At 43.3% G+C, this 20,566-nt stretch overlaps 1 protein-coding gene across 14 annotated transcripts in view; it reads left to right on the top strand.

The window, feature by feature from the left end:
• The first annotated feature begins 1,983 nt into the window (after positions 1 to 1,983).
• Positions 1,984 to 20,566, top strand: part of Cpsf6 (cleavage and polyadenylation specific factor 6) — an 89,260-nt gene continuing 70,677 nt past the window's right edge. For 9 of the 14 annotated variants that reach the window (XM_063263231.1, XM_039078739.2, XM_063263232.1 and 6 more), the window contains exon 1: positions 15,635 to 15,794. In XM_063263231.1, the coding sequence (XP_063119301.1) occupies positions 15,735 to 15,794 (60 nt within the window). In that variant the 5' untranslated portion in view covers positions 15,635 to 15,734. Of the gene's footprint in view, positions 2,251 to 3,942; positions 4,082 to 14,757; positions 15,125 to 15,634; positions 15,795 to 20,566 lie in introns of those variants that run through there. The other 5 variants (XM_063263234.1, XM_063263235.1, XM_063263233.1 and 2 more) reach the window with 5 other exon arrangements.

The following is a 20,566-nucleotide window of genomic DNA, read 5'->3' as shown; positions in this document are numbered from 1 at the left end:
GAGCAGCCATTTTGGCCGTTTCCTTACCACATCTGTCACATACAACAATTAAGCTAGTTTTTTACAGAATAGTATTTGTAACCGCTCCCTTATGTTTTAAGCACTTTCTGTTCCTCACATCCCTAGTGCCTAGGACAACTGAGCAGGTTTAGATCTCACTACGTCTCTGTTCCTCCGATCAAAAAGGTCTCCATTTCTCTCAGCATTTGTGTCTGACTGCCTGTCAGAGCCTTATCAGGAGTGACCCATGGACTATTTACATTCCCTCGGACAAGGGGGAGGGGAAGGGCCACTGGACTCTCACCTGAGACTCCAACCACTCCTCTCATCTGTTTGAATGTGATTCCACTTTAGGGTCTCAGGAGGTGCTGCAGTGGTTCTCAACCTGGGGGCCCTGACAGCTTTGGGGGTTGAATCCTTCCACAGGAGTTGAACATCAGAGATCCCACATATCAGATATTTACATTCTGATTCATAACAGTAGAAAAATTACAGCTATGACACAGCAATGAAAATAATTTTACAGTTGGTGTCATCACCACCACGCGAGGAGCTGTATTAAAGAGGGGCAGCATTAGGGAGGGTGAGAACCACAGTGCTACCATATATAAGTCCCAGGAGGTTGGTTGAAAGGGTCCTAGAGGGTTGGGGATTCAGCTCGGTGGTAGAGCGCTTGCCCAGCTCCGGAAAAAAAAAAAAAAGAAAGAAAAAAAAAAAGAAAGGGTCCTAGCATGGCTTGTAGAGCTAAGGGGAAACTATCATCCTTGCTAGGTCAGGACTTTTCCAGTGCCTCTACTTTAGGGTCACTTTCACTACTGCCAGTATTCCCTTACTCATGCTCTGTGAGTAGCCCCAACAAACTTATTGGTTCCCCAGGCTGAACATCACTGAATTGTACTTTGGTTTGTCGGTGGGACCTTATGAAGGGTAAATGTTGTCTATACCTTCTCGGGGAAGAAATTCTCACAGCAAACATCCTTTGGATCCAAACTAAATGTTCAACATATTCATATTGCACTCAGATCGCTACATAAGATGACGTCATAGATGGGAAAGAGAGATGGAAACAATTGTCTCAAGCAAATTGTGGAAGCTACCGGTGGAAATGAAGGTGCTTTAATCAATAACTCCCTTAGCTTCCTAGTAATCCATGCTATAGAGATAGGTTCTACAATATTGAATATTAAGGAGATTCTTTTAAAAAATGTTTGTTTAAAGATTATTTTATTTATTTATTTATTTAAATATTTGTGCTCCATCAACATGTACACCTGTAAGCCAAAGAGGGCATCAGTTCCCCTTGCAGATCCTGAGCTGCCCCGTGGTTGCTGGGAATTAAACTCAGGACCTCTGGAAAAGCAACCAGTGCTCTGAACCGGAGTCTCCAGCCCCTTAGGGAGACTTTTTCATGTAGGCCTATCATTGTAGCATCTGGAAGAGTCTAGAGCAGTGAGAGAGAAAGAAGTAGACTGAGGAGCTGGAGACATGGCTCAGTGGTTAAGACCACTGACTGCTCTTCCAGAGGCTCTGAGTTCAATTCCCAGCAACCGCATGGTGGCTCACAACCATCTACAATGGAATCTGTTGCCCTCTTCTGGTGTGTCTGAAGACAGCGACAGTGTACTCACATACATAAATAAATACATCTAAAAAAAAGTAGACTGAACATGGTGAGGGTTAGGAGAGGAGGAGGAGAAGGAGGAGGGAGAGAGAGAGAGAGAGAGAGAGAGGATATCAAGAGCAGTCAATCAGAGTAGGTGACAGAGAGTAGACGCCTAAGAGAGGAGAGAAGAATAGCCTGATAATGAGAGGAGCAGCTGGAGGGTTTGAGGTGGAGGAGGAGGTACGAGAGCTAGGACGCTAGTGTGGACTCTGAATGTGTAACAGGTACCTGTGCTGCTGAGGGAGCCTAGAGGCCAGCGTTCACCTTGAAACGCTGAGTGATGTCACAAACGCTAAGTGATGTCACAAACGATAAGTGATGTCACAGGGAGCCATTTGTCCCTTCCTCCAGAGGTAACAGAAATGACTCCGTTTGGCAGATGGGAACCAGTTTCGTAAATTCCTGAGGAACTCTGGCTTTTATCTAACCACCAGAAATCCTACAGTCCAGTTTAAGATCTGGATACGGATTTAATATTTCTGGACATTTGGACGACCCACGAGACCTAAGAACAATAAACTGAACGTATAGTGGATCATGTACGATACACAGGATGGCCCTATCAAAGGACAATAATCACAGTAAAGGTTTGTGGACTGTAACTGTTGCAGCATAAAATACCCAAGGGATTTTGGGTTGGTTGATTGGTTGGTTTGGTTTTGTCTGAGACAGGGTCTTACTGTGTGGCTCTGACTGGCCTGGAACCCGATTTGTAGACCAGGCTGGCCTTGAATTCACAGGGGTCTATCTGCTCCTGAATACTGGATTTAAGATCTGCCCATGTGTTGCTCTTAAACTCCTAAAACCTATTATTTTTATTGTTATAGCTAATATCAATAACAAAGGTAAAAAAAAATAAAAGGGCTGAGGTATCCTTGTGAAGAGGTGCTGAAGCACTGAGTGGATGTGTAGGCTTTGGATTAGCACACCCATCAGAGCTGCAGGCAGTCATGATGGGGCCTTGAAGCTGGGAGAGCAAACCTTCAGGTTAAGAGGAACCTCATTAGAAGAGACAGCAGCTGGGGTTGGGGATTTAGCTCAGTGGTAGAGCGCTTACCTAGCAAGTGCAAGGCCCTGGGTTCGGTCCCCAGCTCCGGAAAAAAAAGAAGAGACAGCAACCATGCACAGCGTTATTGGGGGTGGGGTGTCCTGGAGGGAATTCAATTCCTGTCCAATTCCTTTAGTTCCAAGGAATGAAGAGTTTATTGCTCCTACAGATTTGAAGGGAGGAAGTTTGCACACTCTACTGGCTGCTTTTATGTGTCACCTTGATATCACAGAAAAGTAGCCTCAGTTGTGGAAATGCCTCCATGAGATCCAGCTGTGAGGCATTTTCTCAATTAGTGATCAAGGGAGGAGGGCCCAGCCCATTGTGGGTGGTGCCATCCCTGGGCTGGTGGTCCTGGGTTCTCTAAGAAAGCAAGCTGAGCAAGCTGAGCAAGCCTGGGGAAGCAAGCCAGTAAGTAACATCCCTCCATGGCCTCTGCATCAGCTCCTGCTTCCTGCCCTGTGTGAGTTCCTGTCCTGACTTCCTTTGGTGATGAACAGCAATGTGGAAGTGTAAGCTGAATAAACCCTTTCCTCCCCAGCTTGCTTTTGGTCATGATGTTTGTGCAGGAATAGGAACCCTGACTAAGACACACACCTTGGGACCTAACCTAGGTGCCAGAAGTCACAAGGCAGAAAGGCACTAGGTAAAAATAAAGTTATATAATTTGCCAGGCAGTGGTAGTACACACCTTCAGTACTCACACCTAGGAGGCAGAGGCAAGTGGATCTCTTGGGTTCAAAGCCAGCCTGGTCTATAGAGTGAGTTCCAGGACAGCCAGGGCTACACAGAAAAACCCTGTCTGAAAAAAACAAAAATAAAGTTATAATTCAATGTTGTCTTGGGTCTGGAAGTTCTGGAAACCAATTGACTTTAGCTTCAGGAACTATCCAAGTTTGACTAACATGGAAAAGAATATTACACGGTGGTGTGACCATGGCTGACAGGAAGTTAACCTAAGGAGGAACTGTAAGAATTAGAAGAGTGGGGGGCTGGAGAGATGGCCCAGCAGTTAAGAGCACCGACTGCTCTTCCAGAGGTCCTGAGTTCAATTCCCAGCAACCACATGGTGGCTCACAACCATCTGTAATGGGATCTGATGCCCTCTTCTGGTGTGTCTGAAGACAGTGACAGTGTGCTCATATACATAAATAAATAATCTTTTTTAAAAAAGTTTTTTTTTTCAAAAGAAGAGGAAGAGTGTAAGTAACAAAGAACATTTATTCCAAAGACAGAAATATCTGGAAATTATGAAAGAAATGAAAGGATGGGCTGGTGAAAAGCAGAGAGAAACCGAAAGGTAACATGAAGAAAAGTAGCAGGGAGCTCAGTGCTGTAGGAAGGGAGAGGAAGCCAAAACCAAGTACAAGGTGAGTCAGACGTCCCTGGAGAAGAGACCGGCATTCCTAACCAAAGGGCAACACAAGACTTACATCTCGGGAGGTGATTTGCTGTCACGGTGGCTTCTCCTATGTGGCAAGTGAACATTGGAGGGGACATCCATTTGTACAACCTTTGTTCTGGAGTACTACAATCAGATGCCGGGGGTGGGGGGGCGGTTGTTTGAGACTGAGCTGCTCTGGAGAGTGAGAACGGTTGCAACTCTGAGAATCTGGGTGTCAAACCTGGCTGGGCCACAGGACGAGATTGTAAATACATATGCACCAAATGTTGGTCCGGCCAAATTCATAAAATGATCGCTACTGGGTATAAAAGGACAGACTGGTCCAGATACCACGATAGGGGGAGACGACAATACCTCATCTCCACATCTAAATCATCCAGCTAAAAATTAATAGCCGTCAGCTGAACCACACCACAGATCAAAGCGTTAAAACAGACACCCACAGAATATTCTAAGAGCTATGGCTTACAAATTCTTCTCAGAACTTCATGGAACTTTATTCATATAACATTCTAGGTTATAAAGGAAGTTTTAACAAATACAAAGGAATAATGTCTTTTTTATTTTGCGTGCGTGCGTGTGTCTGTGTGTGTGTGTGTGCGCATGCGTGCGTGCATGTGTGTGTGTGTGTGTGTGTGCGTGTGTCTGTGTGTGTGTGTGTGCGTGTGTCTGTGTGTGTGTGTGCGTGTGTCTGTGTGTGTGTGTGTGTGTCTGTGTGCGTGTGTCTGTGAGCGTGTGTCTGTGTGCTTGGAGACATGTTCTCACTGTGTGGCCTCGTTGGCCTGAAACTCCCAGAGCTGCCTGCCTGTCTCTGCCTCCTGAGTGCTTGGATTAGAGGCATGCATGATTTTTACTATCTTATTAGATGATAATAGAATAAAAATGAAAGCAAATAGCAAAAGAAATAACAGGATACATACAAAGACATGGACATTGAGCAGTACACCTTTCATACCAAAAAGTTTTGGAATACAGTAAACCATTTTTTTTTAAAACAAGATCTTTCTATGATGTACTTAGAGAGTCTATGTAGCCCTCGCTGTACTGGAGCTCACATAGCAGACCTGACTGGCCTTGAACTCAGGAAGGTCCATTTACTTCTTTTTTTTTTTTTTTTTTTTTGGTTCTTTTTTTCGGAGCTGGGGACCGAACCCAGGGCCTTGCGCTTCCTAGGTAAGCGCTCTACCACTGAGCTAAATCCCCAGCCCCGGTCCATTTACTTCTGCCTCTCAAGTGCTAGGATTAAAGGTATGTGCAGTCACATCCAGCAACAGTAAGCCATTCTTTTATTTTTAAAATTTATTTTGTGTGCACTGGTGTTTTGCCTGCATGTAGGTCTGTATTAGTCAGGGTTTTCTAGTGTCACAGAACTATGGGTAGTCTCTATATAGTAAGAGAATTGGTTGATGACTTACAGTCTGTAGTCCAACTCCCCAACCATGGTCAGCAGCAGCTGTGAATGGAAGCCCAAGATGTAGCGGTGGCTCAGTCCCACAAGGCAAGGAAGTGAAGAAGAGAGTCTTCCTTCTTCCAAAGTCTTTATGTAGGTCTCCAGCAGAAGGTGTGACCCAGATTAAAGGTGTGTGCCACCACGCCTGTATCTGGGACTTGCTTTGTCCCAGATGACCTTGAACTCAGATCTTCTTGCCTTAGTCTCCTGGGATTCCTAGCCACTTTGCCTCAAGATCTCCATGCCAAGATCCAGGTCAGAAACTTGCATCTCCCAGCCTCAAGATCAGGATCACAGATGAGCCTTCCTGTTCTGAATTGTAGTTGATTCCAGACATAGTCAGGTTGACAACCAGGACTAGTCACTACAAGGTCTATGTGAGGGTGTCGGATCCCCTGGAACTGTAGTTGGAGTCACAGACAGTTGTGAGCTGCCACACAGAGGCTGGGAATTGAACTTGGGTCCTCTAGGAAGAGCAGCCCAGTACTCTTTTTTTTTTTAAAGATTTATTCATTTATTATATATGAGTACACTGTAGCTGTCTTCAGACACACCAGAAGAGGGCATCGGATCCCATTACAGATGGTTGTGAGCCACCATGTGGTTGCTGGGAATTGAACTCAGGACCTCTGGAAGAGCAGTCGGTGCTTTTAACTGCTGAGCCATCTCTCCAGCCCCTAGTAGGTCATACCTGTGAGCTTATTTTAGAAAAATCATAGAGAACTGAAGTAAATCATGTAGTGTTGCATCCGTGGTAAAAAAGTAAAGGCAAACTCCAAAGTGGTAGAAAGAGACTGGTGAGATGGCTCAGCGGTTAAGAGCACTGACTGCTCTTCCAGACATTCTGAGTTCAATTCTCAGCAACCACATGAGATTATCTGTGATGGGATCTGATTCCCTCCTCTGGTGTGTCTGAAGATATCTACAGTGTACTCCTGTGCATAAAATATATAAGTAATTTAATAATAAGGGGGGAGCATGGTAGCCCATGCCTTTAATTCCAACACTGGGGAGGCAGGCAAATCTCTGAGTTTGAGGCCAACCTGGTCCAGAGAGCAAGTTCCTGGATAGCCAGGATTACACAGAGAAGCCATGTCTTGAAAAACAAAACAAAACTAACTAACTAACTAACTAACTAATATGAGGATATAAATAAATAGGAGATTAAAGCATTAATTTCCCAACAAAGAAAAGCACAGAACCAGCTGGATTAATCGCTGAATTTTACCAGAATATTAAAGAATTGCTAATGTCAATGTTCCTCTAATGATCTCATATTTTCTTTTCCTTTTTTAAAGAGATTATTTTATGTATGTGAGTACAGTGTAGCTGTCTTCAGGCACACCCTCAAAGGGCATCAGATCTCATTACAGATGTTTGTAAGCCACACGTGGTTGTTGGGAATTGAACCTAGGACCTCTGGAAGAGCAGTCAGTGCTCTTAACTGTTGAGCCATCTCTCCAGCCCTCATATTTTCATAAAGGGGAAAGACCCATTTCCAAACACACTGTATGAAGCCAACATTATTCTGATACCAAAGAATAGGCAATGGTTAGTCAACAGCACAAAAAGAAGACTAGGTTCAGTCTCCCCATGAGTACAGGTATAAAGGTTCCTGGTGTAATATACTTTCAAACAGAATTCAACAGCATATTAAAAAGACCCCAAACCATGATCGTGTTGGTTTCCTTCCAGGAATGCAAGGATAGTTCAACAGTCAATAAGTGAAACTCAGTACATCAGTAGTTGCAGGGACGGAAATCACATGATCTTGTCAAAAGGCACAGAAAAGGCCTTTTGCAAAGTTCAACATCCCTTCATGATGGAAAGTCTTGAAGTAATGAATACAAGTAAGCACAATAAAAAGTTATATATGGGGGCTGGGGACTTAGCTCAGTGGTAGAGCACTTACCTAGGAAGCGCAAGGCCCTGGGTTCGGTCCCCAGCTCCGAAAAAAAGAACCAGAAAAAAAAAAGTTATATATGATAAGCCTATAGTCAACGTTATGGTAATTGGGGAAAAAAGGGGATGTGTTCCCTCTAAAATCAGGAATGAGACAAGAGTGCCCCTGCTATTGATGGTCATTGAATATACTACTTGAAGTCTTTTCTTTTCTTTTTCTTTTTCTTTTTTTCGGAGCTGGGGACCGAACCCAGGGCCTTGTGCTTCCTAGGCAAGCGCTCTACCACTGAGCTAAATCCCCAACCCCTACTACTTGAAGTCTTAGCCAGGGGAATGAAGCAACAGAAATTAAACTGATACAAAAAGGAAAGGAAGAGATGAAATTATTCTCATTTGAGGATATGATCCCACACTTAAAAGATCCTAAAGATCCTACCAGAACACTTTTATCTTTGTTAAACATTTTCAGAAAAAAGCAGCCTATAAAAATCAAAATACAAAATCGATAGCTTTAAAAATATTTGTCTGTCTGTCTGTCTGTCTCTCTCTTTCTCTCTCTGTATGTGTGTGTGTGTGTATTTGTGTGTGTGTGTGTGTGTGTGTGTGTGTGTGTGTGTGTGTGTGTGCATATGGAAGTGCCATAGTGCACACATAGAGGTCAGAGAACAACTTGTAGGAACAGGTGGTCTCCTTCTAGATCCATTGTCAGGGTCAGTGCTATCTGGCCAGCCCCCAAATCATAGCGGCTGCTGCTACTGCTGTTGCTGCTGCTGTTGTTGTTGCTGCTGCTGCTGCTTCTGCTCTTCCTCCTCCTCTTCCTCCTCTTCTTCCCCCTCCTTCTTCTTGCCAATAACAAACATGTTGAGAAAGAAGTTGGAAAATGGTTCTATTTATAATTGCTATACAAATCCAAAAAAAAAAATTTTAAAAAAGAAAGAAGAAAAGAAAAAGCCCTTAGGAATAAACACAACCAAGGAGACAAAAGACATTTGCAATGTAAAAAAGTAAACACTGATAAAAATGGAAGACACTGCTGGGTCGTGCGAGGTGGTCCAAACGGTTAGACCCAGCACTCAGAGAGATCTGCTTGCCTCTGCCTCTTGAGTCACTACCACAGGGCTAGTTTATTTAATAATTTTTTTTTAATGGAGGCCGCGAAGCACGCGACATGACAGGTGCAGAAGACAGGACAACTTGTGGGAGTTGGCCCTCTACTTTTACCATGTGGGCTTAAGGAACGGCAGTCGGGAGATCAGGTGCTTGGCTGGAGACACTGTCACTCACTGAGCCAACTCACTGGACTGACGCATAGGAAAGGTACAGCCCAATGTTCTGACTGAAACCCAGGCCATATTCTGGCCCAGAGTAGAGACCTGAAGAGTCATTGACCTGCAAGCATCCTCAAGAAAGCCTCATAGACAGGACTGACTGGGATTCCCAGCTGCTTCAGATGCTGGTCAGGGAGGAGCTGCTTGTAACACTCCACAGTTGCTAGCTTAATAAACCACTGTCTTAGTAACAGTTTCCATTGCTGCAATGAAACACCATGACCAAAAAGCAAGCTGTGGAGAAAAGGGTTTATTTGACTTCTTCTTCTATATCCCTGTTCATCACCAAAGTCAGGACAGAAACCTGGAGGCAGGAGCTGATGCAGAGGCCATGGATTGGTTCTGCTTACTGGCTTGCTCCCCATGGCTTGCTCAGCCTGCTCTCTTATAGAACCCAGGACCACCAGCCCAGGGATGGCCCCACCCACGATGGCCTGGGCTCTCTCTCGTTGATCACTAAAGAAGAAAGTGCCTTACAACTGGATCTCCTGGAGGCACTTTCTCATTTCAGGTTTCCTCTTTCAGATAACTCTAGTTTGTGTCAAGTTGACAGAAGACCAGCCAGCATAGCCACCTTCTTCAAGGTGCTGATCTGTTTTTTCAGACAGAGTTCTCAGTAAGGGCTTAGGAGGGCCAGCCACACTGCTGGTTCTTGCTGCCTCAGTTGCTGGGTGATTTACATCTTCTGTGGAGTGGGTGACCTCAGAAATAGAAGCTGAGGGTAGAAACAGATTTCTGCAACCCTCTCTTGGAGGAGCCAAGTCTTACTTGTATCCCATTTCTCAGGTCTCAGTGAAGGACATGTTACTGGACAGACACACACACACACACACACACACACACACACACACACACACACACACACAAACCAGGTCCTTGAATAATGAAGACCACTCCCAAAGGTGGAAGATGGGATAAAGGTGGAGATACAATAGCAAAACCAAGCCATCTGATGCCGACAAAGGTGTCAAAAAACATACAGTGGAGAAAAGGCAGATTTGTCACCAAACCGTCCTCGGATAAACAAACACCCACCTACGGAAGAGGACAATTAGATCCCTGTCTTATACCTCACAGGAGAGTCGATTCCAAACAGATTTGAGGCCTTAGTTTAAGTTCAGCCTGAACCTACAAAAGCACTCGAGGAAGACACCTCGAGATGCAGGGTTTGAAAAGACCTTCTGAAAAGGACTCTCATCCCTGGAATAAAAGCAAGAATAACAACTGGGCTCGCATAAAAAAAAAAAAAAAAAGCGTTTGTGCAGTAAATGAGAGAGCCAAGTGCAGACGAAGAGGCAGCTGGCAGAATGGGAGACAAACCTCCCTAGTCCTTTTATCTTCCTTGGAATTAATATTTAGAATACATAAAGAATTCATAAAACTAAAGAATATACAAGTAGTCAATGAATATGTGAAAAAAAATGCTCAGTATCTTTAGCCATTAGGGAATTGCAAATTCAAGTCACATTTTGGGAGGTTGGCAAGTTATCCCAGTAGGTTAAAATACTCGCCGCCAAGGCTAACAGACTGAGTTCGATCCCTGGACCCCCAAGGTGAAAGGGGTGAGCCAGCCCCTCTGCTGCTGTCATGCTGCTGCCTCTGAGCACACTCCACCTTCCCCAGATGGACTGACGGAAGCTTTAAAAACTACATAGCAATTCTATTTCACACCTGTCAGGATGGCTGATCAAGAAATCAAACAACAGCAAATACTGACAGAGGGGCAGCAGGATATCCCTACTCACAACAGCTAAGTTTTGGCGTCAGCCTAAGTAACCCCGACAGATGAAAGGATAGAGAAAATATAATGAACACAAAATGGAGTTTCATTTGGCCATAAGGAAGAGTGAAAATTATGTCATTTGCAGGAAAACAGTTGTAGGTCACATTAATAAAAAATTAAGCCAGATTTATAAATCAAATATTCTGTTTCTGCTCATATCATATGTGGAATCTATCTAGATTAAAAAGATGTAAAAGACACCAGCGTAGAAGGGAGACTACTTGGGAGGGGGAAGAGGACCAGCGGAATGAGGAAGGGATGTACAAGAGTGGATAACAGGAGTGTGTGGAAACAGTTAAAGTATATGATATTTACGTATGAAGATGTCAGAATCAAATCTCTTAGCTTTCACGATGAATAGTCCTACTTTTTAAAAAATGAGGCAATTAGTTACTCTCTCCTTAGGTTTGTAACTGGGACTAAGGCAGCTGCCTGTTTTCTTGCACGGTCATTATCCCTGAATTGAGGTAGCTTTGTGGTATGACGTATAGATGAAAAAGGAAGGGCTGGAGAGATGACTCAATGGTGAAGAGCACTGGGGGCTGGGGATTTAGCTCAGTGGTAGAGCGCTTGCCTAGGAAGCACAAGGCCCTGGGTTCGGTCCCCAGCTCCGAAAAAAAAAAAAAAAAAAAAAAAAAGAACCAAAAAAAAAAAAAATGGTGAAGAGCACTGACTGCTCTTCCAGAGGTCCTGAGTTCAATTCCCAGCAACCACATGGTGACTCACAACCATCTGTAATGGGATCCGATGCCCTCTTCTGGTGTGTCTGAAGACAGCTATAGTGTACTCCTATGCATAAATAATTCTTTAAAAAAAACGAAAGAAAGAAAATAGGTAGATGCATCACAGAACATTGGGACTATCTTTCTACTTCTTTCTGACTCTCTAAAGTATTTTGGTAAGCCTTTGATTGCTTAGTTTTTGTCAACTTGACACAAGTTTGCATTACTTGGAAAAGGGGACCTTCTATTGAGGAGTTGCCTGCTAAGATTGGTCAGTGGCTAGGTTCATGAGAGACTATCTTTTTAAAAAAAATATTTATTTTATGTATATGAGTGTCTGTCTTCATACACACACCAGAAGAGGGCATCAGATCCTATTACAGATGGCTGTGAGCTAGCATGTGGGTGCTGGGAATTGAACTCAGGACATCTGGAAGAGCAGTCAATGTTCTTTTTTTTTTTTTTTTTTTTTTTTTTTGGTTCTTTTTTTTCGGAGCTGGGGACCGAAACCAGGGCCTTGCGCTTCCTAGGCAAGCGCTCTACCACTGAGCTAAATCCCCAACCCCGCAGTCAATGTTCTTAACCACTGAGCATTCTCTCCAACCCCGGTGAGGGACTATCTTGATGACAAATAATGTATGTGTTGGGGAGTCGTCCAGCCTACTTTGAGAGGCACCATTCCTAGGCAGCTGGACCTGACCTGTATAAAAACAGACAGACAAAAAAGTGTAATACAAATAAACCCTCTGTGCTGGCTGCTCTGAGTTGTCACCTCTGTGATGGCTATTCTTGGTTGTCATGCTGACTCCATCTGGATTTAACTAAAACCCTAAAATATCATCCCACACCTGTGACAGACCTTTTATTAAATGGAAGTGGAAAGATCCACTTCTTATCCAGATATTTGAGGGAGGAAGACTCAACTTTAATCCAAAGATAGGAAGACCCACCTCTAATCTGGGCCACACCTTCTGACGGAAACCTATATAAGAACACAGAGAAAGGAAGTTTTTGCCTTTGCCTGCTTGCTTTGCAAATGGATAGCAGTCCATTCCTACTTCTTCAGGATTCTAGTATGTATTGAAGACCAGCTGAGACATCCAGTCTAATCTGGATTCTCAGACCCTCCATTTATAGGAAGCCATTGTTAGATTAGTCTGTAGCCATTGTTAGACAGTCTGTATAGTAGGTTCTACTAAATCTCCTTTCTATATATTTAAAGAGTCATTCTACAAATTCTGTTACTCCAGAGAACCCTGAATAATATACCATTTCTTTCCTAAATTGCTTCTGGTTAGAATGTTTTATTGCAGTAACAGAAAAAGTAACTGGAACAGCCTGATAAAATTTATATTGAGTTTCTGACCTGCAGAACTGAGGATAAAAAATAATCTGTATTGTTTTGGTCCCTAACAATGTTACTAAGTTGTTACAGTAGCAATATGAAATTTAACACAGGGTAGTGATAAGGTCATCTATGTGCAACATATAACTTACTATTGTATTTCTCCTAAGGACATTTGGACTTTCTGTACTATGTAGTCTTGAGACAAAAAGATTTTAGAATCTTCTTCAAGAAATTGAGATGTAGGGCTGTAGAGATCTTTCAGTGGTTAAGAGCAACTGTTCATCCAGAGGTCCTGAGTTCAAATCCCAGCAACAACATGGTGGCTCACAACCATCTGTAATGAGATCTGATGCCCTCTTCTGGTGTGTCTGAAGACAGCTACAGTGTACTTATATATAATAAATAAATAAATCTTAAGGAAAAAAAAAACAGAAATTGAGATGAGCTGGGTGGCAGTGACAGCCCTCAAATCCTAGCCCTCAGGAGACAGAGGCTATCCTTGTCATCACAGTTCCAGGACAGCCAGGGCTATACAGAGAAACTGTCTCAAAACAAAATCAAAAACAGCCTCCTGCCCCACCAAATAAAAGACTTGTCCATGGTTATTTGGCTAGTCAGCACGGAGTAAACAAACCTGTTTCCAATCTTTTACGAAACAAAAAGGCTGGTATGTAGAAGTGGTAGGGAAAGACACGCTGATAACCTTTCTCTTAGTTTGACCCCAAGGAGGCCCACAGTGGAGCCAGGGAAATGACTCTCAATGACATTCATCCATGATCCACAGCATGGACATGACCACACATCCATGCGTACACACAGTAAGCACATAAGTAAACATAAAGGAAGCGCTGGACAGAGTCCTATAAGGACTGAGGAGAGAGTAGACTAGCTCCCAATTCCTTGTCCCTTCTCCTACCCCCACATCACAAAAAACACTTCTCTATCTATACCCTTCTCTGCCTTCACACACACAAAAAAATGATTTGTGCAACTTGTGACTAGGTGTTTATGGATTAAAGGAGAATGGAAAAAAATAAGTGTTGGAGTTATTATATTTTTTCCTTTTTATTTTTCACAAATATTTTAAAGCTTGAAAATTGTCAAGTAAAAAGGTACTCTGAAAGTTACATCTGAAAAAAATAATTGAAACATTTTTTCTATTTACTTATTTATTCTTATTTACACAGGGTCCTGTGTAGCCCTGGCTGTCCTGGAGCTCACTCTGTAGATCAGGCTGTTCTTGAACTTTGGAGACCCAACTGCCTCTGCTTCCTGAATGCCCCAGAGCCTGACATCAAAACATTCTTAAGATAGTGTATGAGCAATCATCTGGCAGAGAAGTAGAAAGGATAGGACCTCTTTCTCAAAAGTGAGTCTACAGTCGAGGGAATTATCAGATCTCAAAATGTAGCTGAGGGATGAAGCTGTGTTTTTTTTACTGTTTTGGTTTGTTCTGGCTTTTGAGACAAGAGTTTCTCTGTGTAGCCTGGCTGTCCTGGAATTTGTTCTGTAGACCAAGCTGGCCTGAAACTCACAGAGATCCACCTGCCTCTGCCTCCCAAGTGCTGTGACCACCACCACTCAGAATGCATTTGACTTCTAATTAAGCAAAATTTGGAGTTTAGGGCTTTTCAACAGTGGTGGTCACCATTAAGTCCTGTTTTCCTGTTTGTACAATGCTCCATAGTGCTGGATTCTCTTCCAGGGTAAGGGTCTGAGTCCCAGCACCCATGTGATGGTTCACAACCCTATCTAATACCATCTTAGTCAACTGATACTCCTTTTTTGGGTCCTCCCAGGTCACTGCACATGTGTAGTACACAGACTATATGCAGGCAAAACACCCCAACATATAAAAAAATTAAAAAATGTTTATTCAGATTAAGAGGTTAGTCTCTGTGACTGCAACTTTTACAAACATAGATGGTTTTTTTGATGATTTCAGACCAGTCTGATCTGGTGGTTTTTTGTTTTTGTTTTCTTAATAAATGTTAACTTATTTGTTTGGCAGGGTTGGGGTGGAGGTAGGAGTAGCTAAACAGAGGTACTGAGTAGATCAGAGGACTATTTTAAGAGGATTTGGCTCCATTCTCTCTATTCTCCTTCAGAGTGCTGGGGGGCACTGAATCAAGCACGCAGGCAGCTGAGTGACCTGTTGAGTTTTTAAATGGAAGGAAAGAAATGGGTGGAACCGTTGGAAATAGAGATCTCTGAATCATCGGTGTTAAAAGGCGTGCACCTTTACAAGTCATGTAAACCCAGTTAAGTAACTTAAGTTCTATGAGACCTTAGTTCTCTCATCTGTAAAACGGGTTGCTTGGACTTCACTCCACCTTTTTAATTTCGCTTGTAGCTCAGCATTCTGAACCCAGGAGTTAGTTGATTTAGGATACATCTACTCTGTTGTATGTGCTCTAAAATGAGGATAGAAGACTGAACGATGCCTGGGGACAACCTACCACAGACATAAAAAAGGTAAAAGCAAAGGCAATGGGGGAGGAAGGAGGAGGAGGGAAGAAGCGAAAAGATGCTTACAACTACATAAAGATAAGAGATGCAAACGTGCAATATGCAAATAATTCAAGGTAACCACAAAATTCAGTTGTCTGAAGAAGCAAAAATAAGACATTGACCAGGGCATCACATTCTGTTTTTAATTGTGTATACATAGCTCCCATCTCTCGAGACCTTGGAAGCAAAAAACGTAGGAAAAAATAAGAATACATACACACACACACACACACACACACACACACACACACGCACACGCACACGCACGCACATATGCAGTTTGAAAAGACATTCTCTGGAAATAAGCGGGTTTCATGGCGTGCGGGATGGCGGGGAAATCACGCCCTTCCCCAGCCGCGGCTCAATCCTGCACACAAAGGAACTAGTTAGCGCCTCAGAACCGCCACGGACCCTCAGCGGAGTCCTCTGTCAGCACCAGCGGGCCGCTGCACCCTCGTCTCCGCCCCTCGGAAGTGACGTAGAGCGCCCCGCCCCCACCGCTAGATCCGCTGCTGCTGCCTCGGCGGGCCGACCTGCAGGAGGCGGCGGCGGCGGCGGCCGAGGCCGAGGGAAGATGGCGGACGGTGTGGACCACATAGACATTTACGCGGATGTGGGGGAAGAGTTCAACCAGGTACGTGAGGGTCCAGGCTCCGCCGCCAACGCGGACGGTGCCGCGGCCTGGACGCTTGGCTGACCAGGGCCGTCGCGGCCCGCGAGCCGGCTTCGCTGCAGACCGTGCGCCCTTGGCGCCTCCGGGCCGCGCCGCCGTGCGCGACGTCCCCTCACCCCTTGTTCTCGCGCGTCGTTTTGCGGGCCGCGGGCTCTGGAGCGCGGGGCCCGGTCGCCGTGCAGCGGCCGCCGCCGCCCGCTCCTTTCTCAGGACGGCTTCACGCCCCATTGTTGGCTAGGTGGCGGGCGCTTCCCGCCGAGCTAGGCCGCGTGTGCGGGGCGGGGAGAACGGGCCGCCGCGCCCCCTCCCCCGCTGCCGGCCTGAGGGGAAGCCCTGGCTGGGCGCGCGCTCGCCGCCTCCATCCCGTCCCTGCCTGCCGCTTCGGGTTCCGATTCCTCCCGCCGCTCCATTTTGTGTCTCTGTCCGCGCACGGTCGCCTCATGGAAGGCCGCGTTCACAGCCCTTTGTATCCCGCGCGCCCGCTCTCCCTGGGCTCCTGCTCGCGTTTGCGACGGATTTCGGTGTGGCGCCAGGTCCTTGCTCACCGGTCCCCTAGGGGATGGCTGCTTAGGTTTGGTTACGTCTGCAACAAGTCATCTGACTTTTGGACCCACCGATCGCGTTTAAAAGTCGGTACGGCGGCCCACCTTGGTAGTCGAGGACTTGCAGAGCCTCCGAGGCCCAGTCCTTGGCCTTTGTGAAAAAAAATATCGCCAAAGACTTGGAAGCGCGGTGGTTGGACAGAACAAAAAGATGGTGGATGCTGGTACCTAGCTTAACTGATCAGAGAGGCTGAAACGGAGACCGGCCGCCACTCGGTAGTGTAGCTGACAAGTCGTTGTGGACGTGACTGTAGTTTGAAAGCGAAGTGTTTGCCCTGTGGGCTCTGCTTCACGGTTTGAAAGGCTGGAGAAAGTGAGACGTGTAACGTTTTCCGGTCTCACCGGCCTCGGATACACAGAACTTGCTAGTTCTGTTGTCTGGTGATGAATATCCTTGAAACGGTTGATTGCCAGAGTTTGTAACCTCTGTTTAGCCTTTTACTCTCCTCATATATTTTTTTAAATTGCATTTCGTATATTCACGTTTTTCAAATTACATCCAACCACATTAACAAATTCCAAGGTTCCGGTGAGAACCTTAGTAAAATGCCATTGGTTTATATTGTGTTTGCCTTCTATTTATGACTAGGGATATAAGACTTAAAAACAGTGGAAACTCTTAAATCCTTACTGCTTTGTTTTTCAAGAATGTGCCTTTGGCTTAAATATTAGAAAAGAAAAGCAAATTTTGACAGGGTTTTAATTACTGCTGACAAAAACAAGAGTTTCTCTGTGTAGTCCTGGTTGTTCTGGAACTCATTCAGATCAAACTGGCCTCGATCTTAGAGATCCTCCTGCCTCTGCCTCCCGAGTGCCTGGCGAGATTAAACTTTTTTTGACACCAACGAAAAACTACAGGCCGTGTTTTTTTTTTTTAATAAATGTAGCTTTTCATTGACTTGTGCTTTTAGCATTGTATCTGATATATGGTTGTGTACTTTTATAAGTAAAATCCTTGTAGGTTTAAGTAGGTTAGTTGGGAGATCTAAGTAACTTTTCCCAAACCTCTTGTTTGGGTAAGCAATCTGCCCCTGAGCTATAGCCTCACTGCAGAGTTGTTTGCTACTGGTTGCGTATGATTGACTTCAATTATGCTTGCTCTGAATTACCGAACAAAAAAAGTAGCCACAAAAAGATTGCCAGTTATTTTAAGATTTGTTTTCTGTAAGTGTTACTATCATTTTCTGAGATCCTACCAGAATTAAAAGAAACAACAAAAGTATTGACTTAATCTTCTGATCTCCCTCCTTTTGTTGTTTTTTGTTTATTTGTTTTTTTTTTTTTTCCCCATCTTGTAGCTCTGGTTGACCTAGAACTTGCTGTGTATTCCAGGTTTACTTTTTTTTCTTTTTAATTTGTGATTGCACCTGCTGCCTCACCGGCCAGTGCTGGGATTACAGCCTGTGCAATCTGTCTGCTCTCTTGCTCGTTTTCCCCCCTTACTGTTGGGAGTCTGCACTCAGGCCCTTGCACAGGCTAGGCACTTGACTCCTGTGCAACATCCCCAGTAATCTGTTCTCTCTTAATAGGTGATAACCTTATTTTTACTAGCTGCTGTAGTAACCAGTGTGATTATTTGATTGTAATTGAGCAAAATATTTTTCAGAGCTAATCATTAGACGTTTTAAATTGTTTTGGGTTCTAAACATCTATAAGTGTTTGTTTGTTTTTTTTTTGTTTTGTTTTTTTTACCTTTTTCTTTATCTTTTTTCCTTTTTTTTTAATTTTTAAATGTATGAGTCTTTACTAGCATACATGCCTGCGCTGTGTGGGTGCCTGGTGTCAAAGGAGACCAGAAGAGGGAGTTAAGATTTCCTGGAACTAGAATTACAGAGAGGGTTGAGAGCAACCATGTAGGTGCTGGGGATTAAATGTGAGTGCTCTGAAGAGCAGCCTGTGTTCTAACCCTTGAGCCATCTCCCTAGCCCCTAAGACATCTTTTGTTCTCTAGTGTGAGCTGCAGTTTTAATTGTACTTCGAAATTCTCTCTAGTCGCTAGTCTCTTTTTACTATTTAAAATAGTATACTTTTATAAAGCCTTTTGCATTTTGGCAAAGCACAATAAATTGCAGAAAGTATGAGACTGAGTATTAAGCTTATATTGGGGGTAGGATGAGATTTAGGTTAGTGTATTTACTTTCTTTACTAGGTAATTTTTTAAAAAAAGATTTATGTATATGAGTATGCTGTCTTCAGACACACCAGAAGAGGGCATCAGATCCCATTACGGATGGTAGTGAGCCACCATGTAGTTGCTGGGAATTGAACTCAGGACCCCTGGAAGAGCAGACAGGGCTCTTAACTGTTGAGCTATCTCTCCATCCCCTTTACTAGGTAATTTTAAGAATGGAGAATAAAGATGAGAAGGTTGATTCCTAAAAGCTTTTATCATGGACAAATTTGAGAGTGCTTGCTCATTGGAAGGAGAATATGAATTACTTCTGAATCTACACTGCTTGTACTGACTTTGGAGTTACAAAGAAAGCAGTCCTTCCCATCCCAAGATGTACTTTTCTTTTATGTTTACGGATTGTTTACATGTGTGTGTGTGTGTGTGTGTGTGTGTATGTATGTATGTATGTATGTATGTATGTATGTATACCTTGTGCATTTCTGTTACCCATGGAAGGCAGAAGAGGGCATCAGAACCTCTGGAACTGAAGTTACAGATGGACCATAAAGGTGCTAGGAACTAAACCAAGGTTCTTTAATTAGGCATGCTTAATTTATATTCTGTACAATCAAATAATATATATTTTGTTTATCTGGGGGTCAGTCAGAAGCAGTTTATGTAGTGTAGTGTCTATCAGATTGTGGATATGATAGCAAGAAGTACTGATTTAGTTACCTGCTCACCTAACTTTAAAAGCAAATGGAGGCAATGGCTGGGGTTGGGGTATCAGTTTGTAAGTAAGGACTTAGATGTCCGTCCCCATAAGTCTAGTTTTATTGAGTGAATCATTTCACTTTATACTTAGTCATTGTATATTCACTGTAAAGCATCTATTACCCTGCGAAACTTTATGATATGCTTAATGAAAATAGCTTAAAGATAAATCTATAGAGGCTGGAGAGATGGCATAATAGTTAAGATCTAATTTAATATTTTACAGGAATTATAAAATTAATCCCCTATCATATCCATAATGTGATACTTCTGGGAAAAAAGAATCCACACTTTCTGTAGCCTAGAATTCAACTGGAATCAAAAGTACTGGCTGGGTGAAATGCACTTATACCGCATATGTACAGGCTTCTTGACATTGTTCCTTAAACCAATACAGTCAGTAACATTTACAGTATGTTAGTTTAAAAAAACCTTGAGATAATTTAAAGTATGTGAAAAGATGTATAGCTTATATGTAAATACTGTATCATTTTATATAAGAGGGTTAAACATTCTGAATAGATTGGAGAGGATATGTTGGAACCAGTTTCTTGCTACTGGGTTTTCCTCTTACATAGTATTGAGTACATTTTGTCATGCAAAGTATAGCTCCCCTTCTCTTATAGTGAAATAACTATCCTTTAAATGGAATGACTTAATGCTTTTTTTCAAAAAGATTTATTTACTTATTATATATGAGTACACTGTAGCTGCCTTAAGACACACCAGAAGAAGGCATCATTATAAATGGTTGTGAGCCACCATGTGGTTGCTGGGACTTGAATTCAGGACCTCAGGAAGTTAGGTGCAGTCAGTTCTCTTAACCACTGAGCCATCTCGCCAGCCCTAATGCTTTTTTAAATACAGAGTTGGTTTTTTTTTTTTTTTTTTTTTTTAAATAGGTGCTGTCCTTTACTGGTAGTACCAATAGTGCACAAATGGTATTAACTGTGATTCTAGTGTGTCGTCTGTCAGGGAAAATGGGTATTTTAATGGCTCTATCAGGATAATCCCAATGATGGTAAATATTATATGCAGTTCATCTGAGGTAGTAAAAAAAATATGGTATGATTGGGGGAAATTGTGTAAAAATCTTGAAGGGAAATAGTGCTAATGAAAAAGATTAAAACATTTCCTAAGAAAATGAGTGAGATATTGGTCATTTTTCTGTCCACCATACTTTTAAGTCTGTTCTTTGACTGGGAAACAGTTTTGTGTATCATATAGGAGGAAAGCAGTCATCC

The sequence above is a fragment of the Rattus norvegicus genome, chromosome 7, assembly GCF_036323735.1.
Source record: "Rattus norvegicus strain BN/NHsdMcwi chromosome 7, GRCr8, whole genome shotgun sequence".
In the NCBI taxonomy this organism is placed as follows: domain Eukaryota; kingdom Metazoa; phylum Chordata; class Mammalia; order Rodentia; family Muridae; genus Rattus; species Rattus norvegicus.
Note: the sequence above shows the minus strand (reverse complement) of the source record. Positions and strands in the feature narration are given on the sequence as shown.